At 35.8% G+C, this 21,998-nt stretch overlaps 1 protein-coding gene across 1 annotated transcript in view; it reads right to left on the reverse strand.

Moving 5' to 3' along the window:
* Window positions 1-21,998, reverse strand: part of HMGCLL1 (3-hydroxy-3-methylglutaryl-CoA lyase like 1) — a 70,035-nt gene that overhangs the window by 11,813 nt on the left and 36,224 nt on the right. The window contains exons 6-7 of the mRNA XM_062488550.1: window positions 18,343-18,406; window positions 13,726-13,914 (exon numbers count right to left, since the gene is read on the reverse strand). Coding sequence (XP_062344534.1) covers window positions 13,726-13,914; window positions 18,343-18,406 — 253 coding nt within the window. The remainder of the gene's footprint in view (window positions 1-13,725; window positions 13,915-18,342; window positions 18,407-21,998) is intronic.

The following is a 21,998-nucleotide window of genomic DNA, read 5'->3' on the forward strand; positions in this document are numbered from 1 at the left end:
CTTATAACCACAACACTTGCAGCATTATGCACTAAGTGGCAGTGGACACTACCTTGTATCAATGTGAGCAAACAAAATAGATGGATGGCAGAAAACATCTACTGCTTAAAAATGAATTTGCAGCAATGACAGCATTTATAAAAACAAAGGGAAAGTAGAGCAGAACTATTTTCATTCCACATTATTATAGATCAGCATCAGGGTATCTAAAGGAACAAAATAACTGCATTTAAAATGCCATCTGACTTCAATTCAGCCTAAGCCTTCATGCACTGTCACATTTTTTCAGATTATTTTAGAATGTACTACAAGGATATGCAGAATTTTGAATCCTAGTTTGGTCCTTACATAACCCATGGTATCTTGTGCGTTTTATATAAATATACACAATAGATGCTTTGTACTTGGAATACATAATATATTTTTATAGAAGTTATTTTCTAATGCGAGAGATTCCTTTTCTCATTTCTGGAGATAAATCTCACAACAGAAATGAACAATTGTGCACCCTACTCAAGATGAACAGATTTGTATCTCTATCATTCACTATCACTCCACAGTGGATTTAAGTCAGCCAAAAATAATTTGTACAGTTAATGCTGTTAAATAAAACCTGCACCTTTTATTCAGACTTAAGTACTATTTCAAATCTCTCTTAATTCTATTTTCAGAATCCCCTGAGTGAAACAATACTTTATTCTACTTTAATATGTAGGATATATGGAGATTCTGCTCACCAATATTCATTGACAACCCACACTCAGCATAAAGAAAAGTGGATTTCCAGGATACATGGCAAACTACCCTTAGAAAAAAAACTTCCTGGCATTCGTTACATCTTCTGGATTGCACAGGTGCACATCCATCTTCTCACATATATGGAAAATAAAAACTGCATCCTCCATTCAAATGCTTTTAACTTATTTACAGCTAGACCGGAGACAATATTTATCGTCACAAAGTATAAAGCCAAATGTCCATTTTCTTCAGGAGCACCAAAGATTAACAGATTAGAATGTTTTCCACATGTCCACTTTACTGTCAAGAGAATATTAAAGAAGTTTTCCAGCTTCCGCAGCTCAGCCAGATGTCAATGGATCCCACAGTGAAGCAAAATTGGCAGAGTAGCCTTCTCATGACCCCGGCATTGTTTTATCAAGGATCAGTTTAAAAGTATAAAGGGCCATTTCTTGCTGAGATCTGTAATGTTTTTCAGCCCTTTTCCCCTGCAATTACACAAAAGTGCTGACTTTGTTGAACTACTGATATGCAGAAGTATTTCTTATGACTTCTCTCACACTGTGCTGTAATTGCTGTTTATGTTGGCACAAGAAAAGTACCACGTCTTGTTTCCACTGTACATTTCCGGACTCTGGTTTCAGTAACATCAGTGTAGGATATTGTACTGGGCATATGTTTTGTTGTGTAAACATTAACTGGTAATTTACCCTGTCAATCTCCACAGTATGGCTTCTAATTACCAGAGGTTGAAGGGCTTCAGATGGACATTTTACAAAATATTTACAGTGGCTATCCTGCTTTTTTTTTCTTTTTTTCCCTCCACTGGTATTTGTGCTTTGAAAATCATTGCAAGAGTAAAAAAACAACTCCATCAAATGTCATAAAACAAAACCCGAAACCAAATATTTTCATCCTTGTGCACCTCATTCTCAGAGTAGCTAAAGACTAGTTTGCCAATTAGTTAAGCAAAAATCATGGCAATATTACAGTAAACACGATAGTATAGTAAAGAACCAGATATTTCTGTTTGTTTGCAATTTGATTATTCCCTTTATATTTTTTAACAAGCAAAAATATACTTCTATTGGCATTTTTTTTCTTAAAATTAATTCTTACTAAATAGCCTGTGAACTTGCAAATGGCTGTGCACATCCTTATTTAATTCAAGACTCAGACAAATGTACTTAACAAATGGGACCACTACGGTCTTGTTGGAAAAATCTACTGCAAAGATTCAGAACCAAGGAACAATCTTCCTTTAAGAGCTATGGAATATATGTTTTAGTCATTCATCTGTATAATTTCAAGGAAGTAGCACTTTATATTTTGTGCAAAAATACAGTGTCTTGAGTAGAATTCCAGGATGGGATAAGACAGTAATAATAATTACAGTAACATGGGCAAAGAAGATGCAATCAAATAGGGCATTTTTTTGGCCACCCTAGGCAGAAAGAATTTTTATTTCAAATAAAATTTTCATCACTTTTTTCATTATAATACAATAAACCTTTTTTAAAAAGTGTGATAGTTTTTCATCTTTTACTGTTCCATTACAATTGGATCAACTTTACAATGTTCATCATGTTACAGTACCTTAGCATGTTAAACTGCCTTCCCTTCAAATACATGGACTAATTAAGTACTAGCATTAAGGCAGAGAGCCATGAAATGAAAAATGTCTTGAAAATATTTTTCTTTTATTCTGATGGAAGTTCCTTTTTATAAAAAGACATTTGTAATTGTCTATCCAGCATATCTGCCAGAAGTAAAACCAGAATACTTCTTTTGTTTAAGAGCGCATTCAACTTAGCATCTCATATTTTGCTAAACATGCACGTTATATTGCTCTGCTAAGTGTACTTTTATTTTGTTTACTTGGTTTATTCTTTAGAGGAAAAAACACTCCATCAAGTTAAAAATTATTTTCTACTGTTGCAGCTCTTAGTGTAAGCAAAATTTAACTGCTATAAAACACTGATTAGAGAAAAAAAATTCTTTCTATAAGCGTTTACTTTATGCATTTGAATGGACTCCAATAAGCATTTCACATCATTTTCCTCTGGCCATCTTACCAGATATCATTTGCACTAAGCAACAAGGATAAAAGTAAACAGGCAAACATGCAAGCTGGCAAAATTATGGAGTGTATAACATTACCATTAATTTGTTTAAAAATTATAAAAAGTTTTATTTCTGAGTGCCTGTCTGTTTCAATTCATAGTCCAATATTTCTGAAGGAAAAAAAAAAAAAAGATAAAATGACAAATTATTTGACTCAGGAGACTGTTTCTGGGTTGCTTCTGCACAGCACAGAAAGAAAAAATTATTTTCATACTTTATGTACTACATCAGCTTTGGTTTCTGTCTTAGCTGAATAGTGATCTTCAACTTATTCCATTTATGCAAATGCTCACTTGTTCTCCCAAGCTACAAAGATCCACCCAACACTCATTTGGAGTGAGTTCAGAACTCCAGCCTTCTGGCCACAGTTACCTACAGATTTTCTGCAGCTTAATTTACACTAGAAAACACCCTAAGATCTTGCTTCTTTAAAGCCATTTGATGCATCTTAGAATAGGAAGTGACTGTCCCTCCATTGTTTGCTAGATGATAATAAAATTCCTTCTGAAGGGCTGTAAATATGCAAGAATGGCCTGAGTTCCACCCCCTCAGCACAGCTGGCTGTAGAGCTGCCCAAAAAGGAAGGAAGCATCATCCTGTAAACTACACTTTCCTACTGGAGACTCTGGGATTTGTCATTTCCCAAGTCTGTTCCAGCCATGGCAAACTCCTCTGATCCTTGCTTAAGTCTGAAATTCAGGTTCCATGCAATGTCCTCTTTTTCAGGCAAAAAATTAGAATACACACACAAATAAAAGTCATGAAAACAGTAATTTCCAAGACGGAAGCATTGCAGTGATTCTGTCTTGTTTTTTACAGTTGCTATTAAACCTGAAGAAAAACTACTTTAGGGTAGAAAAGGAGAGGAGTCATTCCCATCAAGTAGAAAAATAAACACGTCTAAAACCCATTTATATTCTTCTAGCTGATGTGTAAAGATTAAAGTTCCATACAATTATAGTGAGAACTTCTAAAAACAAGTCAAGCAACACTTATAGAAATTATTTCATTTCAAAAAAGAATGTAAATTAAATAAGGAATTAAATTCTGATTTTTAAAAAGGTTCTAAAAGTACTTACAATAATTGTATCTCGACCAAACTTTTGATATTTTTTCTTTCATAATTCTTTTTAAAATTATGTTAAAATATTTTACTTTATTTCTGTCACTGCTCCACATACCTTTTTAGTGTCCAGCATATAAACTCAAATCCGCAGAGACATCAGCAGTACACTCAGAGCTGACCAGAACCTCTGAAATCTCATCTCCAAAGACATCCTTAGATGTCATTATGGAATGCCATTTGTGGAATGCCACAAATGCTACTAGGAATGACAGCAAAAATCTCTTGTGTGGCTAATGCACAGAAAATTGTGCTCTTTTGTGGGTGTATATATATGACCAAAAACCTAAATGGCATCAGGACTGGAATTCAATTGTTCATTGTGTGTAACTCTTGCACAATCCTTGGCATAGCTTTGCCCTGGGGCAGACAGAGCTCCACCAAGCAATTTCTGTCACAGGCTGGGAATTAGCATCCTTTAGGGATCATCCTATAGCTGTCAGTCTGGATTTCTGGAGGGTAAGTTTGTTTATCAGGATGCAAGCTTTAAACAGCAATTGGCCATAGTGCCAGAGAAGCCAGGACATGCTGAGCATGGCAACCCTTTAAAGGAGTAATACAGCAACTGTAGGAATGCAAACCCTATTGAGACATATGACCTAATCTCTAAAATTACTACGGAAGCTGATGAGATAGCAACTGAAGAAGAAATGCATGTTGTGGCAGGGGTGCTGAGAAGGGAGAATGGAATGGGCTTGGGAGGATGGGTTCTGAAATGAACCAGTTGTCAGATTGCATTTGTGGAAATCCCATTTCATTTGTTGTGGAAGTTGGAAGGTGTGGGAGAGACAAGCAAGACACCATAAAATTAAAGGAGACAAGTAACAATTGTGGAGAACTAGTTTGTCTTTCTATGTTTGAGAGAATGCTAATGTAATGCTGAATAAGGCACAAGAAACAATCTTCAGACCAATGAAAATTCTTTATTTTCCAGTCACCTAGGTAATCAAGACTCACTTTTAGGAATTGAATCAATCACTGTTGTAAAATAACAGTTATCAGTTCAATTTCTGATTGCTACAGGCAGTCATCTCATTAAACCTACATCCAGTCACTATCAATCATGCAAAAAACCACCCCAAATACTACTTTTTATGCATGCAATCTGAGGCACAATAGAAATATGCATGGGGAATTTGACACCAGTGTGCCCTCACCATAGGTTTTATGCATGCTAAAGATCAGTGATTTCAGGTTTTTATCGCTGTATTTTCACAGCTTCTAAAAGTACTAAATATTTATGTTAAATGTGGCTTAGCATTTTGAAAACTATTTTATACTAATTTGTTCTATAAACACCTGAAACTTTTTTTTTTTTCCTTAAAGCCTTCTTACATTTCCAGCATTTGGAAGTAATTTGTTCTTGCTCCAAAATAATGAATGTCTGTCTATAACAAAAAGAGCTGGATTGCTGCCCAATCCACTTCAGAACTGGATGATGCTGACTCTTAGCCATTTAAATAGTCAAGTTAAACAAGACACAGTTGGGATGATAAAAGGAGGTCTGTAAAGAGACTATTGCTCTGGCTATGTGGACTTAAATCTACCAAACAATGACTAGGAAAAGAGCAAAAGAGAGAAAAAAAATTAACATAAGTACCAGGGAAAACATTCAGGTTAGGTGAATGCAGGAGCATGGTATCTGCTCACTTCATTCTTTCCTCTTTGCCAGTGAGCTGCCAGCAGGATATTTACACTGCTTAAGCACTGAGAGAGGCAAAGAATTGCAAAAAAGCATTACAAAGGACAACAAAGTGAAGGGGATGTAGACACTAACAGGCTGTGTGAAGTATTATCCTAAAAAGCAACCATAATCTGCTAATTTTGTATCTGAATTATATTCTATGTTATTTTGTGTGAGCCTTGTTTGCAAGCACTGTTGTGCAAGCTTCTTATAATCTGGAAAAAGGTGGAAAAACCATAATGTCTTCTCATATCTTATTAATACCAGTTTCTTTCCCTTTTGCAAACTTTAGTTTCAGATATGACAACTAAAGATGCAGAAGAACGGAATCTGATGAAGACCAGAGAATTATTTAAAATAAATTCTCTGAGTCTGCTTATTTTTGCATAGGAAGAAGTGCATTTACAAGAGGACAAAGATGAACAGTAATGAAAACAATATTAGAAATGTATTTTAGGTACTGATCCACCAAATCAGTATGACCTTAATAGCTCTGGATTTAATGAATCAGAAAATAATCATGAAACTTAAATTGGAATGTACCACTGCAGATTTTATTTGCATAATTGCTGCACTGATTTTCCATTCATATTCCATTTAGACATAGAGTGGCAAGTATGTATGAAGTATGCACAGATACAAAGAAAGATACCTAGATTTGCATGTGAAAATCAAATGTTTAAAAATCTTTTAGAAGATAGTTGAGGTTTCATTGTAAGCCAAAGTAAAGTCATGTCTACTGTTCCAACTCAGCCCTACTGAGGTAATTTGAAGATGAGAATAATCTATACCTGATGAAGGTTCTCTTTTCTTTAGCATTTTGAAACAGACTTAGACTTGAGGTTTGTTGGTTCAGTAACTAGGTCTAAAAGCTTCTGAAATGCAATCAGCATATTGCAGGCAGCTAAAACAATGTACATTTCTATTATTCATTAATCCTTTATAGTATGCTAAGTTTCATTTCAAATAAAAACCAAACCCCACAAAACCATACATACAGGCTACCTACTGGTATATGCACATAAACAAATCTTTGCCTCAGAAACTCTCACTGCTATTTCAATACACAATAACAAATACATACCCCTTCCTATCCTAAAATGTTCAAACAGTAAGAGCCCTGAAACAAAGTCTATAATTTTTTTTCCCCCAATTATACTGTAATAGTTGTAATAATAGCTTTGTGGACTTTCAGACTATTAAGTTTTTCTGAAGCATAATGATAGAGGTCAAAAACTTTCAGGTCCTCAGAAATTACATACTGTGAACATTCTACAAAAAGTAGCAGAAAGCAATAGAAATACAGTTGTTAATTCTTTTGTACTGGTCTGAGAGAAAAGCAGGAGTGATGCTGCCTGCTCATTTCTTTAAGTCCTAATTGGGCTGACATTACAGGCAAAAAGATAAAACAAGTACCAAAAAAAAAAAAACAAGCAAAAAAACAAACAAAAAAAACCCCACTGTAAAACATCTATCAGATTGTGAACAAGAACGCCTATGTTTTCATTTTCTTCCCATATGTAGGTCTGATTTATCCACTTGTGCAGTATGTTTTTTCACTTACAATAGTAACTAGCTGACTGCTCACAGTAGCAATATTATTTGATCAAATGCAAGTTGTTTTTCTTTTTCCTACTTTCTCAAAGTAGACACCCTCTTTTTAAGTTTTCTTCAGAGGAAGAAAATGAGTACTTTCAGCCTGCCATCTTTGAATAATTCACCTGCCATTTCCCCCATAACTTACCTGCTTTCAAATTGAATTTTATTCACCTATCTTTTTAGCTTTCCATCTCCAGCAATTCTACTCATGTGCTCTCCTAATATCACATACTTCTTTGTCTCAAACATCTGCTTTTTTAATTGCTAGCTTTAGCTAAGTGCTATGTCATTTCCACAGGGAAAGGGGAATAAAAGGAAACGGGAACAAAAAGGCAAATTGATGTTTTCTAAATAATTTTCTTTTACTGCCAACATTTTGCCTAGCTTGCTAACAAGTAATTCAAAAGTACCAGTTTAAACACAGAAAATACCTAATAAGTGCCCAGGACAATTTAATTCTTAGAAAAATCCAAAAGTCGTAGAAATCTAGGAATACCCTTATTTAAAAGAACAGACATGTTGTAATAAAGTCTCTTGCTTTACCTAAAATTTTATGCATTCTCATTCTCTTATGTTTGATCTCAAACATTTTCTTTTGCATGTTTTAGAATATTACACAGATTTCCACTTACAAATTGTGGTAGCTATCCGGTTTCTCACAATGGAAATCTAAAATTTGAAAAAAAAATTAATTTCTTCAAGTTAGGACAATTGCCCTTAACACGAGCATTACAGTACTGCAAATTATTCATTTAAGCAGGAAAACCTAGGACCCACAAGCCAATATATCCACAACTCTGCTGATGGGTGCTTTCCAGCTTAAAGAAGTTCCATTTCATAATTCCATTTGTTTCCTGCCATTTACCCAACTTTCCACTTATTACATGCCTCCGCACCTTAATATGAACTTCCAGTGTAGAACACTTTAAATTTTCTATGGTCATTGTACATCCTTTGTCTTCTTTGGCAGTGATTGCCTCAAAGAATTCCAGCAAAATACTGAAGCATGACCAGCCCTTCCTGAATTCTGAACAGCTACTCTCATTCAAGTTGAATTTTTTTGTAATGTTTTCCTATCTGAACCTTGGAATTAAGTTTCTGGAGATCTCTGTTAAGTCTTCTGCAGTTTCCCAGCATGTATTTGTAAACAGCAGAGGAAAGCAAACTTGTGAGTTCTGCTGAAGCCTTTCCATTTCTATGCTTTCCTCAAAATAGAAATGCAAACATATTAATTTTTTTTCTCAGTATCCCCAAATATGTGCGTTCTTCATATGGCAAGTGTCTCCTACACTCACACTGTGCTTCACAATGTCTTCAGAGTGCCAGGTTGTGCAGGATCAAAGAAATGGAAAATTACAGGGCTCAGATAATTTGATTAGGCATATATGTATTTTGATCATTTGCTCACTCACATATCTTAGCTTTTTTAATCTAAAAAGTACATTCTACACAAAACTTGAAATCTATTCTGTTTTTAAATTTCAATTTCAATAATTAAGTTTTAAATCTTCATAAAAAACTATCTGCACTTGTCTGATGATCTTCCTTTGGTTTTTTTCTAGCACTTCACAAGGTGCAAAAGATAAGCCCTATTTCCCTTTTACGAATTAAAAAAAAAAAGGAAAAGCCATGAGTACAGTGACATGTCAAATCAGGAAAGGACAATCCAGGATGTATGTTATGGTTTCTGTCTCCTGGTGTCTAGGGGTACACAAAGCCCTAACAGTTCTCCACTTGCAGCTTTGTTGGTAAAAAAAAAAAAAAACAAAAAAATTAAGAAAGCCTGAGAAATTGGTGTTGGTGTCTGATGGCACTTAAACGTCTCTCTCAGGTGCCAGATTACGTTTGCTGATATTTTCCTCTTAGGTTTTCAGATCTGCATTTCTGTGACTGACATAAAAGAATATACCTGTAATGCCAACAGTGATAAATTTCCAAATAAATACATCATATGCAAGAACACTTCTATACTAGAAAATTCACTTTTTATATCCTGCAGTCAGTTCTTTCACCTTGGATTTGTCTGGCATATTTCAGTAGGCATCTACCAGGATGCTCATCCCAGTTTATCCCAGCGAATGACTAGTTGTTACAGCTAGAAGCCAAGCAAGTTAGACAAGGGCCAAGCACTAGAGCTTCAGGTTTAAAGCCACTGCCCGATGAAGGAGAGGGAGCCTGCACTGAGGATCCTTAGCAGCAAGCAGCTCCTGGACAAGAGATCTCAACAGCAAGGTGGCCTCTCACCTGCACCTGAAAGGGGCCATGACAGCTTGTGACTTCAAGCAAGCCCAACAGCCATAAAAACCAAATCCTGAATTTAAAAAAGGAAAAAAAAAAAAAAAAGGGACAAGATGGACAGGTACATCTAGGAGACGGTTTTGGGTGGAAAATTAATCTCGACAAATGTTTTGCATGGAAGTTCATGTAAATCACAGAGGGAATTTTAAACACCATGTTTTTTCAGTCGCTTAACTTAGGCTCTACCATTTCATGCTGCTGGCTGTTGTGAACCCTATTCCTGTGAAGAATGATCTTTGTAAATTAATAAACCATGAACTTGAGCACCTATGTTCAGATTCCTCTCCTGCTGCTGGCAGTTAAAACAGCCAGGCCAATACTGAGTGCCTTTTACTTTACTACATAAGTAAACAGAATGCACAAAAATATGCAATTTAATTAGGGTCTCCAGCATACACCAAGGGGTTAGAATCAATTTAGTTAAGTGATGCAGGGAAGAGGTCAGCAGTCAGCCATTCTTATTTGAATTTACTTTTAAGTCTATTTCATCTTTAAAATTCAAGGATCTTAAATAAATTAATAAAATATTATTAAGTATTTTAAGCTCTCTAAAAGGGGATATGTTATAATGTTTGTAAGAAAACCCTGTACTCTTAAATCTGGATTTTGCAGTCTGAATCTTGAAAGTTTAATTAAATGCTTGCTAAATTCTGTTTGTGGCACTGAAGTGGGGATTTTATTTCAAAATTCCTGTTTTCTGGAAAAAGAAAGAACTAATAAGATGAAATTTCATTTGACATGTAATTGGTATAATTCATCTCACTGTCCAGTAAGGTGAACATGATTACACAAGGTGGTAAAAATCTTTGGTCTTTCTAAGTCATTAGTGTTTTATACTTGTTTTCTTTAAGTTAGAATTTGATCCTCATAGTGTAGGAAGGAGTTCATTTTAATGAATTAGGATAAGAATTTGAGGTTGATAAAATTCTACGGGACTATCGTGTGATTGTTTCCTTTATTCAGGTATCACAGCCAGACAAATATCCTCTTCGCCTCTTAGCATACTCTTTCTCATGTTTGAATGCATGTTATAAAGACAGACAAATCTATTTCTGGCAACTACACAAGCTTTACAGGAAAACAGATCCATTAAACACTTTCCCTTCCATACCCGTTCTGTACACACAATGGGAGTCAATTGTCAGTGAAACTCAAATCTCCTTAGATGAATGGCCTACCTTACCAGGGCCTCTCCAGAAAGAAGTTTCCTGAGACATCTTTTTACCTTTCCTTGGAGGTCTGTAACAATTTCCTATAAACATTTTACTATTTCTGTTAGCTACACTATGTGTTTGTCACATTAGCTAACCCACATGCGTAATTTTAGTCAAAACACCATGACCTTTAACTAGATGTCCACATAATTTCTCATTTTCTGAATTGTCTCTTTAGTAAGTTCTATTCTTTGGTAGTTTTATATTACGCCATGTAACCAGGAGCCAGTCATGTTTCTACTTTAAATGTTTACTGTTTTGTTTTGAAGCATCACTTCATGTTCCTCACATTTTTACACAGGTTCTTTTAATAAAATAATGTGAATTTTCTTTCTATCTGTATCATTCACTTCAGCAATTCAAGAAATTATTTATGCTTTAAAAGTTGGCTAATCTCTCTCCCATCTTTCACTACCTATCTTTTAGCTAAAACAACACATATAAAACTGAATACTAAAACTGCAAGACTACTGCCCTGCTAATTTCTTATACAGATATGGCCTATCAGTTCTAGATGACTTTGGATCAGCCCCAAATGAAAGAAAATATTCTGGGTAGTATAATCCTGCATGAAACAATGTGATCTGTATAAAAAATCACTTACTGAATCACCAGCAACTCTTTCCACTCCTAGGAGATCTCCCATCGAAGCAATGCCTGAATTAGTGCAGAGTGATTTGTGGCTTTCCAGCTGCCATTAATTCTTAGGAAATACAATATACAATACAACAGTACTCAGCCTGGGGTTGTTCAGTGATGTCTTAGGAAGAGCGTAATTTGTCTGATGAATGTTCTTTAAACTTGTTTTCAAACAATAACTGTAGCCTATTATTTCTATGACCCCCCCAAACACATTTCACTCTTGCTGAAATATTGTGTCGGTCACGCAGACCCATAAAGGGGGAAGGGAAAGGAATTGTGTCTGAGAAGAATTTGGTTTAGGAAACAGCAGCTGTGTTGAAGACAAGAAGTTTTATTCCAGTGCTCTGCCATTCCTGTACCTTTGGCAGAAAGGAAAGCAAGAAAGGCAAACCTAACATCAGGGACTAGATGTGACCTGGGCACTCTGATCCACTGGCTTCAGCACTTTACCACACAGCTGACCTGCAATCTAGGAGTCCCTGTTTTAGAAGGAGCATTGCTTTGGAAGGAGTTGTAATTCTCTGCTAGCTGCCTTGGGTTTTTGACCAGAGACAAGAGAGGACGCTGTGAGGTGCAGGATCTGCTTCAGCATCCAAAAGCCTGGGGACCTTCTTTGACATGAGCCAAGGAGCTGCTTCTACAAAGCCAGTCAGAGAGACTGTGTAATGCCTGCTTCATCAAAGACTTTTGGCAAACTTTATGACAAGTTCAACTCAGCCAAAACCACTTCACCTTTCGACGTGTACTGCAGGAGACCTTGACAACAGAGGGAAGTTTTCTGGTGGGTCTCAGGCACCCCTGCCTTCCCAGAAATCTGAGAAGGTTGCATAGGAATTTCTTTTTAAGTCTTTTGCTCTCTTGAATTGGCATGTTAATTATCCTAAACTTCACAAAAAAACCCAAGAGCTTTCTTTTCCCTTTAGCTCTTACACAGTTTGTTTAAGAACTAAATAAAAAGATAGGAGCAAGAGGTAAACAAGAATCACAACAAATACTTGAGTTAACAAAACATAGCCATTGTTCAGTGTTTAGTCGGCACCATGACAGCAATTATTTTAAGGAAGGATTTGAAAAACAATGCTTCAAGTATTTTTATGGCCAACTCCTCCCATGCTCAGGGGTTTTCATGCTTTTAGCTATTGCATCTGCAACTGAAGCTAACTGTGAAATTAACAATTTATTTATCCCATGGTACATACACACACGTTTGCAACAGTAAAAATGAGTAAGGGTGAATAGTGAATGCTGTGAGTAAAAGTTAGAACCTTTCTTACCAGATTTTTACATTCTCTATTGAATTGAATACCTGAGGATACCCATATTGAAACTTTTCCTGTTCCTTCTTGTGGCGTATACCACTAATACTGTCAACACAATTGTATCTAAATAACATCACATGAGCTCTGCCAAAATAGCAAGTCAGACAAAGGAAACTTTGACCTTCAAAATGACTGCCTGAATTGCAAAGAAACAGAAGACACCGTTAAGTATAAAACAGAACAATAAAGACCTACAGTTTGTAAATACCTTTTGATTCTGTAATGCTTAGCAAAAGTAGGCCTCCTTAGGAAGGCATATGCATATTAAGATATTTCTCAGGATTGTATCTTTACAAGAACTATGTTGAACTTGCAGTCTCTTTTCTGCATTGTGTCATATTCTGAAAAATGTATCAACATAAGGGAAAAAATCTCTTACATAAATTTACGCTGGTTATTTAGGCACACAAATGAAAGCTGATTAAATAAGATAAAAAGTTGCTGCTAATCTTACTTGGAAGGCCTAACTGGTAAACAAAAAATGAATAATGAAGGCACATGAATAGTGATGAAATTATCTATTTTGTGTACATAACTACCAATATTTTAGATTTATCTATCTGAAATCAAGATGTAATTATGCATGATTCCATTTTATTTTTAGACATATCTGTAAAGTAGAAAATTTGGTTTAGTGGAAAACAAACATACAACTGTTCCTAAGAAAACTGGAATCTGAGATATCAGAAAAAATATATTTTATGTCCTTCTTTCACGTAATGTCAATGAAATGTAATAATCATCACTGTTTCTTAGTGATTTTGTATGGAATTGAAGGTAATTAATAGCTAAGGTTTGACATTTCCTGGTAAAAGCAACAATAATACCAGTAGACACTGATGTGAGAGCAATATTTTCCTAAAGTTTAGTGAGTGCTTTTTTTCTCTTCTAATGATTTTTTTAATGGCAGGATTTTTTAAAATTGCACATTGAATTAAAGTAAGAATACTGTTATTGTGTACATAAAACAAGAAACCAAGTCACCTGTATGGCTGTGAGGATATTGGCTAACGCCTGGCCATACGTGTCATGACAGTGAACAGCAAGAGCACTCAAAGGAATTTCTTTCATAACAGCTTCCAGCATTTTTTTCATACTTCCTGGTGTCCCCACACCAACTGTATCTCCCAGAGAGATTTCATAACAGCCCATACTGTACAGCCGCTTCGATACCTGATTAGAAACACAAAAACACCAAGAGGTCAAGATTAAAGTACAAAACAGGGTCAAGAACATACATTATAAAGGACATACTGCTGTACAGGTTTTAGGTTTTGACCTACTGAGGTGGATCTATTTATCAGACACCCTATATTCATTCTTGAAAACTGCCATTGAAGAAGAACATCCCACAGATCCTCTTATTTTAAAATTATAGTTCTGCTACATTCTGTATGTGGAATAGCTAACCAAGTCAAATCCATCAAAAACTTGCTTTCTGACTCTCCCACAGAATCCAAATGAGCAAAATTTTAACATTATGAATTAAGTTTCTGTCAAGCCCTTTCCTAACATTTTCTTCTCTCTGGGGACTTTCCAGCTGTTTGGTTTTCTCCATGTACATTTCAGCTTACAAGTTGAGCAGGGTAAAGACCTGTCCTTTTGTTTGCATATTACATGAAGCCAACAGAGATAATATACAATTAACAAAAAGCCTGATTTTTCTTTCTCTCGGCACTTAAAAAAATCAATGAAAACCAAAATCTTAACAATCTGCAATCAACATTAATTTTGCTTGCTTTTCATGAAATCAAACATTAAAATACTAACAAAGCAAAACTGAAACTTAACTAACATTCTAGTCCTTAAGTTTTAAAAATTTTCTTAATATCAAACAAAACTATATATAAATAGGTTTTACTTAGGTAAGTAGAGCCCTAAATATTTCTGGAATTATGTCTTTGAGGAATTATTTGCATGAGTGAAAACCCATAATTTCTGAATGGAGTGAAACATATTCAGAAGCACAAAATCATGTTTTCACTGAAAATATTGCTTCAGGAATTGAATGCAGGATCTTTCCATCTTACTTTTGTTGGATTTATTTGGAAAGATTCCACCTTATTTTCAACTGTTCAATATGTTTGTCCCCTTTAGGATTCCCCACTGTGTTTGAAAGATCCCAAAAGACCACTCCACTGGAACGGAATCCCATCTTAGAAACCAACTGGTTAGAAATGAAAAAATACAACCCTCTTCCAAAAAGACATCTTAAGTCACACTGCAGTCTGCTGTTAAAACAATTCCAGAACTTCATCAGTGGGATTGCTGTGAGCATGTCTGAGGAAGTGGACAAAGTGCTGCACCAGCAGTCTCGGAAGTGCTGGATTAATATTGCTGTTCACTTAATTCAAAGAACAGCTGAAAAAGAACTTCAAATAGTCTGAATTATCCTGTTTAAGGCTTGGAAGGCTATGTCTATTGCAAATGTGGTAAAACTGTGCTTTAAAGTCAGTTCATATACACATAAATTGAACATATGTTTTAAGAAAGGGACATTCACCAGAATGCAAAAGAGATTCATCTCACAGAATACTTTTGTATCATCAAGACATGGCAGGCATTTTAAGTAGACTACTGTTGTAAGAAAAAAAAAGGATTATCTGCAGTTAGTGGTGGATTACATTCAGTTAAACCCCAAATCTTAGTGTTTCTTTAAGATGCAAAGAAATGAACTTCATTTTCCCCCCTATTCTTTTTAAAGCATGATTCAAAGTTTTTCTAGATGAGTATTTTAGTTATAACTTTAGTATAAACTGCTAGAAATTATATTGCATTCACTTCTTTTTCATGCTCAGTCCTTAGGTCTTTCAGCTTCCCGAATGCAGAGCTCTGAAAGATGGAAGAAGAGGGTGAAACTGAGGGTTAAGAGGGTTAACAAGTTGAACATCATCACGGACTCGTCATGATCTAAACTTAAAGTGACCTTTTAAAAGAAATCTATATTTAATTTAAAGAAGAATAACCATGCTTGGAAGCTGAATGGGAGTTTTTAGTACTGAATTTTCTATTCTACCATAGTAGAATATTATTAGTTAGCTTATTAGTTTTGTAAGTTTCCAATATGGATTTTTGGGAGGAGAGTGTGGGAGAAAAGAACACAGTTTTTTCTATGTAATCAGGATGTGATTATGAGCTTGCAGCTTTGTTGATTGAACAGGGCTGTGTTCTGCACCACTGAGCAGTTTTACTCAGTGCATGAGTCTTGTGCTACTCCCCTGGGGAATACTGACTTGACACCAAGCATTGATCAAAATGGGAATTGGTGAATCAGCACTGCAACCTCTTAGGCAGGTGAACAATCCTACTCCTGGAAATAACAGCTGAAACTATATTCATATATTGAATACAAAATCTGATAATCTAGTTATAGATTATTTTAAGCAACTAACAATCTAAAAAACTTGCAGTTCTTGTGCTGTAAGGGAAACTTCAATGATCCAACAATATTCAAACAAGAGTAGGTACATTTTCTATAGTTTGATCAGAATGTGTCCTGGATAATATTTAATTTAATGAATTCACTGCTTTAGGTTAAAAGGAAGCTAAGGAAAGAAATAAGCAGACAGAAAGACAAAAAAAGCCAAGCATAATGGATTATACAACTGGCTTCAAAGATGTTATACAGTGTTTCCAAAAACTTTCAAGCTCTATCTACCTTAAGTTGAAATTCTCAAACCACAAAATGATAAATGGTTAAGCAGTGACTTCCTTTCAAGAATCAGCAGAGTAATAAGACTAGGCAGTTTATTTTAGGGTATGAAAACTTTGCTTGTTTCTTAGTTTGTTTTAAATAAAGAGCCATACAAATATACCTGACAGACTGCAGAAGTCTGAAGGCTTCTGAATTTTGCACTCACTAGATAACTATGTGTAAAGCAGTTATATATATAGTATGCCAGAAATTAATGTAATCTGCAGCAATCTGTAAAAATGCATGTAGTCTGAAATAATTCACCTCTTCTAATTACTTTTGCTTCAGTTAAAAAAATCTTTTGCTTAAAAAAATAAAAATGGTCACAGTTACTGACTGCAGGAGAAACTGCCTAAAACTTTCAATCTTAGGTGCTGATTGCAATACACAGTCAATGGAGTCAAAATGCTCGCATCCCAAAAAGATGATGACCAGAGCAGCAGCTCTCTGAAAGAGTTTAGCAACTCAGACAGTCATTTTGATAATGCTGATTCTGTACATGTATTTACATAAAATCCCTCAGATGCCTTCTGATATATAGCAGTGCTTGCTGAATCAGGGATGGAATTAATGAATTTAATGTGGTAGCTTTTATTCATGAACAAATACACAGTGACATACAGGTATGCAAGAAGACACTTATTAGGACTAAGACAGAAAATAAAATAGCTGTGTGAGTAAAATCTTGCAGGTCTGGAATATTAAATAGCAAACCCACTGGCAAACTGAGAAGACCTGTGCAAGGAGTCAGTAAAAAATAAGCAACACATGGAAAGAAGCCTGTTGGGAAACATGGTAAGCAGTATGTCATCACTGCTCTAACTAAACCTGCGTCATTTCTTCACTTCATGTTAAAACAAATAAACTTAGAAATACCCAGTACCTTCCAAATTAGGGGTTTTTTTGGTTTTTTTTTTGGTGGTTTTTTTTTTTGGTTTTTTTTTTTTGGTTGTTTTTTTTTTTTTCCCAGAGAGTCTGAGTATGTGTGGATGCTGTGGGAGAAGTATTATCACAAATTCCATCCGGAGTGTATACTAGAAGGAGATGCAGGAGAACAGGACTTGAAAACCAAACCACAGAACATAATATATAAAACGTTGACTAGCTGCTAGTGCTGCAAATTAAAAAATAATGGTTTGGATATTCTGCTAGATCAACAAAAATAGGTGATTAAGTGTAACAGAGAAGACAAATCTGTCTCTAGGTAGGAGGCCAGCATGTTCTGCCTTAAGCCTCTTAGAATTTTTACTCCACTTTGGTTTATTCCTGTCCATTTAAGCTTTGATGACCTCTTTGCATTCCTGCAAAATTTTATGCTTGTGTTTTAGTCATTTCTCTTCTGGAAAAAAGGCTGGACTAAGATATCTTCTTCTTTATCCTTTATTCTAAATGGGGAAAGGGGTCAGGGAGGGAAGCTGCAACTTATTCCATCATGGCACTAGAGCAATTGAAGAAATCAGACTGGGGTGAGTTTTGGTTCATGTGTCAATCACACGACCCTCACCAGAAGCACAATGACAACACAGCATGCTTATTCCAGCATAAAATGGATTTAAAAGCAAGAAGCTGTGCTGGAAACCCTCTTGTATAACATAGTCCACTGACATATGTGCTTGACTCTATTTCCTTAAGTAATTTCTTACCTTCTTGCTAGACGAAATAGTGCGTAATATTTTTTCTCATGACTGGTAACAATCAAAATATGGGTTTTTTTTTACTTTACATTTGACTGTATATTCTAAAGTGAGGCTATGCACCAAGTTTTAGCATTAGCTAGGTTTTTTGCTTGTTTTCTTTAAATTTTATCCATTAAAGATCTTTTTATGATTAAGTAGAGAAAATTACTTATAGGCATTTTAAACGTATTTTTGATTTATTAAAAAGACAAACAAGAAATTCAGTCTTACTTCTGCTACTTTATCTGGTACAACATTTCCTTCATATGGGCATCCCAAGGCACAGGACACATACCTGTAACAAAAAGAACACACAATACATATATGGATTCATCCATGTTAGTTACATTAAAAAATAGGTTAAACATAATTTTGAACATATAAAACAGTCAATGTAGAATAAAGATTTGAATGAAAAGTAAAATTACGTCAGATGAAAACAGAAAGTTTATCAAGTTTTCCTTTCAGATTAGAGAACAGCAATGCACAGCTTTATTTATGCTCAATATATGTCACGAGTTGTAAATGACTGGCAATGCAGCCAAGTTTACAATGTTGTAGGAGACTTGGTTTTTCTTGGTATTTCCTTCTGAAGTTGCAAGAGCCAGCTAAAACTTTGCCCTCACAAGGTGTTCAGAGGAAGATACCACTTTCTTCTTTGTACTACATCCCCAGATCATAGTGAACAACCATGGACACAGACTACTTCTGACAATCCCACCATCTCATCAGAACTGTAATGAGGACATAAGTCATCAGAACTGTGGTGAGCGAGAAAACTTTCATGCTCTCTCTCTGTACTGGCATTTCTGTCCCAGTGCCCCAGAAGAATCATAGCTCAGTTGCAAGCTGTAATTTAGGTACGTCTTGGGACAAGAAGAAACTGAGAAGTCAAAACTGCGTCCCTCAGCAGCTATTGGTTCCACAAAGAACAAAAACTGAAAGCCACAATGTAACTTGTGTTGTTCAGACCTAATGCTCTATTAGCATAGAAATCAGTTTAAATTTCCTCTTATTAAATGACAATTAAGAGCCATGAAATTCTAATTAAACTTCTAATTGTTTATCTTAAATTGATCAGGAATATGACTAAACTAACCAGAAACATCCAGTCAAATCAAAAGTGCAACTGTAAAAGGATTTACAACAGATTCAAAGGCTTGCAGAGCCCCAGTCCCAGTGGGAGATTGCTCAACTGCTTAATAGGAGAACAAGAGCCTTCATCGATCTCCCCTCATTCCCTTTCGCTCAACACTGAAGGGTATAATGTAAAATTATACACTGTACAATGCAAGAGGGATTGAACAGATGCCAGTTTTTATGTAGTCAAGGTCCATGGGGTAAAGGATGTATTGTTTCTTTGCAGTTGAAGGAGAAACTGATTGATAGAATGTGAAATTAGGATCAGTAACAGGCAAAAACAAATTGCAAAAAAAGTCCGTATTTTAATGCACAGAGCATATTCCATCCCTTATATGAAGGCATGGTGCTGGCTCACTAGAAGTAACAGTATAAATGAAGCAAGCCTTAAATCTAAAAAGAGCTTGATTAGCTCTGACAAAGAAATGGAAATGAATTTTGTTTCCACAAAAGTGGTTGGGTCCATTACATCCTGCTCATAATTTTAATCCAGATGCCTACTAGGCATGATTTCAATTATCTATATGTCATTATGGAAACCAGGTTTTTGAAACTTGGCCACAGAATTCATTAACTATCAGCCTCAATTTAGATGTCACTGTTTAAATTCCAAAATTCTGAATTTTCATATCTACATTAAAGATAATAAAGTAGTTACTGTTAACAGTTGAACACTGCCCTGATTTTCAGCGACACATACCTCAAACACAATTCAGGATAATTTCCTTATTTTTTTTTATGCATACAGTTTTTCAAATGAAAATAAGCATGAAGAACTTCAGACCCAAAGAATTGCTTTTTACATAATACTACAGTGCCTAGAGCTAGTGACTGCATACATCTACTGAAATTATTTTCAGTATCAGCCACATTACTTTTTACAAAGTGATTAAGAACACTACTAAATACTAGGTAAATGCAAAACACACAGTACATATGTGCATGTGTTCCCCTTACTTACATATCTTTACAGGTTCCTAATGGCTACATATGGTAGATCAAGAAGACATGCATTTGGTAGTGATAATGTGGCATGAATGACATCTGGAATGGAGTAGGGCAAACAAAAGTAAAAGCAGGCCAAAAGGTATCCAGAGAACAACAGAATACTCCCTGTGGTTCACACCAGAGAGCAGAAACTTGCCTGAGCTCACATAATTCAGCTGGACCTGCTGGGGCATGAAAATATGCGGTGACCTGAGGAATCTGCCTACTACAATACACAAATCTGTTTGAGATTATGAACTCTCTGCATACTTACACCATTGCGAATAGACTGACATTTTAAACAAGGAAAATATGGTACATATAATCTATCTGGGCATCTGATAGTCAGTATTAAACTGGAGAAAATAGGGATTACTGAAAGAATTTGACTGGAAAAGAACTTCCTACCAGAGAGACAACAAAGTCCTATGGATAATGGAAAAACAAATTTTCAGTAGAGTTCATCAAAAATGAGCTTAGCAGAATATTATCTAATATTTTCACTTAATGAGTTGGAATAAAAAGTAGAGATGTGGTGATAACATTGAATTTGAAAGTGAAATATTTAAAATGCAGCTATAAAAGAGTAAAGTGCACTCCATACGTATATCAGGATAAGCATTTTTAATAGAGGACATAAAATAGCAGACAGAATTACAAAAAAAAAAAAGCTGAGCTGGTAGAGACTCACATTGAGTCTAACTCCTGGACCCTGCACTGCACAGGACCATCCCCAAGAGTCCCTCAAGCTCAAGAGCACTGTCCAAACACTCCTCAAACTGCATCAGGCTTGGTGCTGTGATCACTGCCCTGGCACCCAAAACTACACACAATATTCAAGGTGAGGCCACCCCAGCTCAGAGCAGAGCAGGACAATCCCTCCCTTGCCTGGCTGGTGATGCTGTCCCTGATGCCCCCAGGACAGGGTTGGCCCTCCTGGCTGCCAGGGCACTGCTGGCTCATACTCAACTTGCCATTTTCCAGGACTCCCAGGTCACTTTCCATTACACTGTTTTCCAGAATCTCATTCTCCAGTCTGTCCATATATCCAGGGTTGTCCCATCCCAGGTGCAGAATCCAGCACTTCCCTTCATATATTTGGTGATTGCCCAGCCCTTTAATTTGTCAGTGTCTTCCTGCAGGGCCTTCCTGCTTTGGAGGGAGTTGAGGGCTCCTCATCAGTTTGTATCATTTGCAAACTTGCTTAGTATCCCTTCCAGTCCTGGGTAATTTAGTCCTCGGGCAGTAATTTATGAAGATGTTGAAGAACACAGGGCCCAGGATTAAGCCCTCTGGAATTCCTTTTGAAAAGGTTTTGCTGTATTCTTATAGGAAATGAGATACAATCTGAGTTAGTTGCAGAAAGCTACATGCAAGCTGGAACATACACAGGCAAGCACTGAGTACTGATAGCTGGGGTACAGAGAGCCTAGCATGTGAAAGGAGAAAACATGCACGTCTGTGTGAAAGAGCAAAGAAAATCATGTATCTGGTCTGAGTATTTGCCAGGATATCTAGAATTAAGGCAGTGCTGAGTGGGATACTTTGTAATTGCATTTGTTTGTTTCCAAATCATTAAGTGGACGTGTGAGGAAATAGATTTCAATACAAACTGTTTATCTGTTATCTACAGATAAATTTGGCTGTTACATTTTTCTTTTATTTTTGGGTATGAAAGAACCCATAGGGCATTAAAATCACAGAAGAATACAACCAAATCAGAGCCCCAAGACTTCCACCTATGTCACTCCAACATGGGA

The sequence above is a fragment of the Cinclus cinclus genome, chromosome 3 (genome assembly GCF_963662255.1).
Source record: "Cinclus cinclus chromosome 3, bCinCin1.1, whole genome shotgun sequence".
NCBI classification, from domain to species: domain Eukaryota; kingdom Metazoa; phylum Chordata; class Aves; order Passeriformes; family Cinclidae; genus Cinclus; species Cinclus cinclus.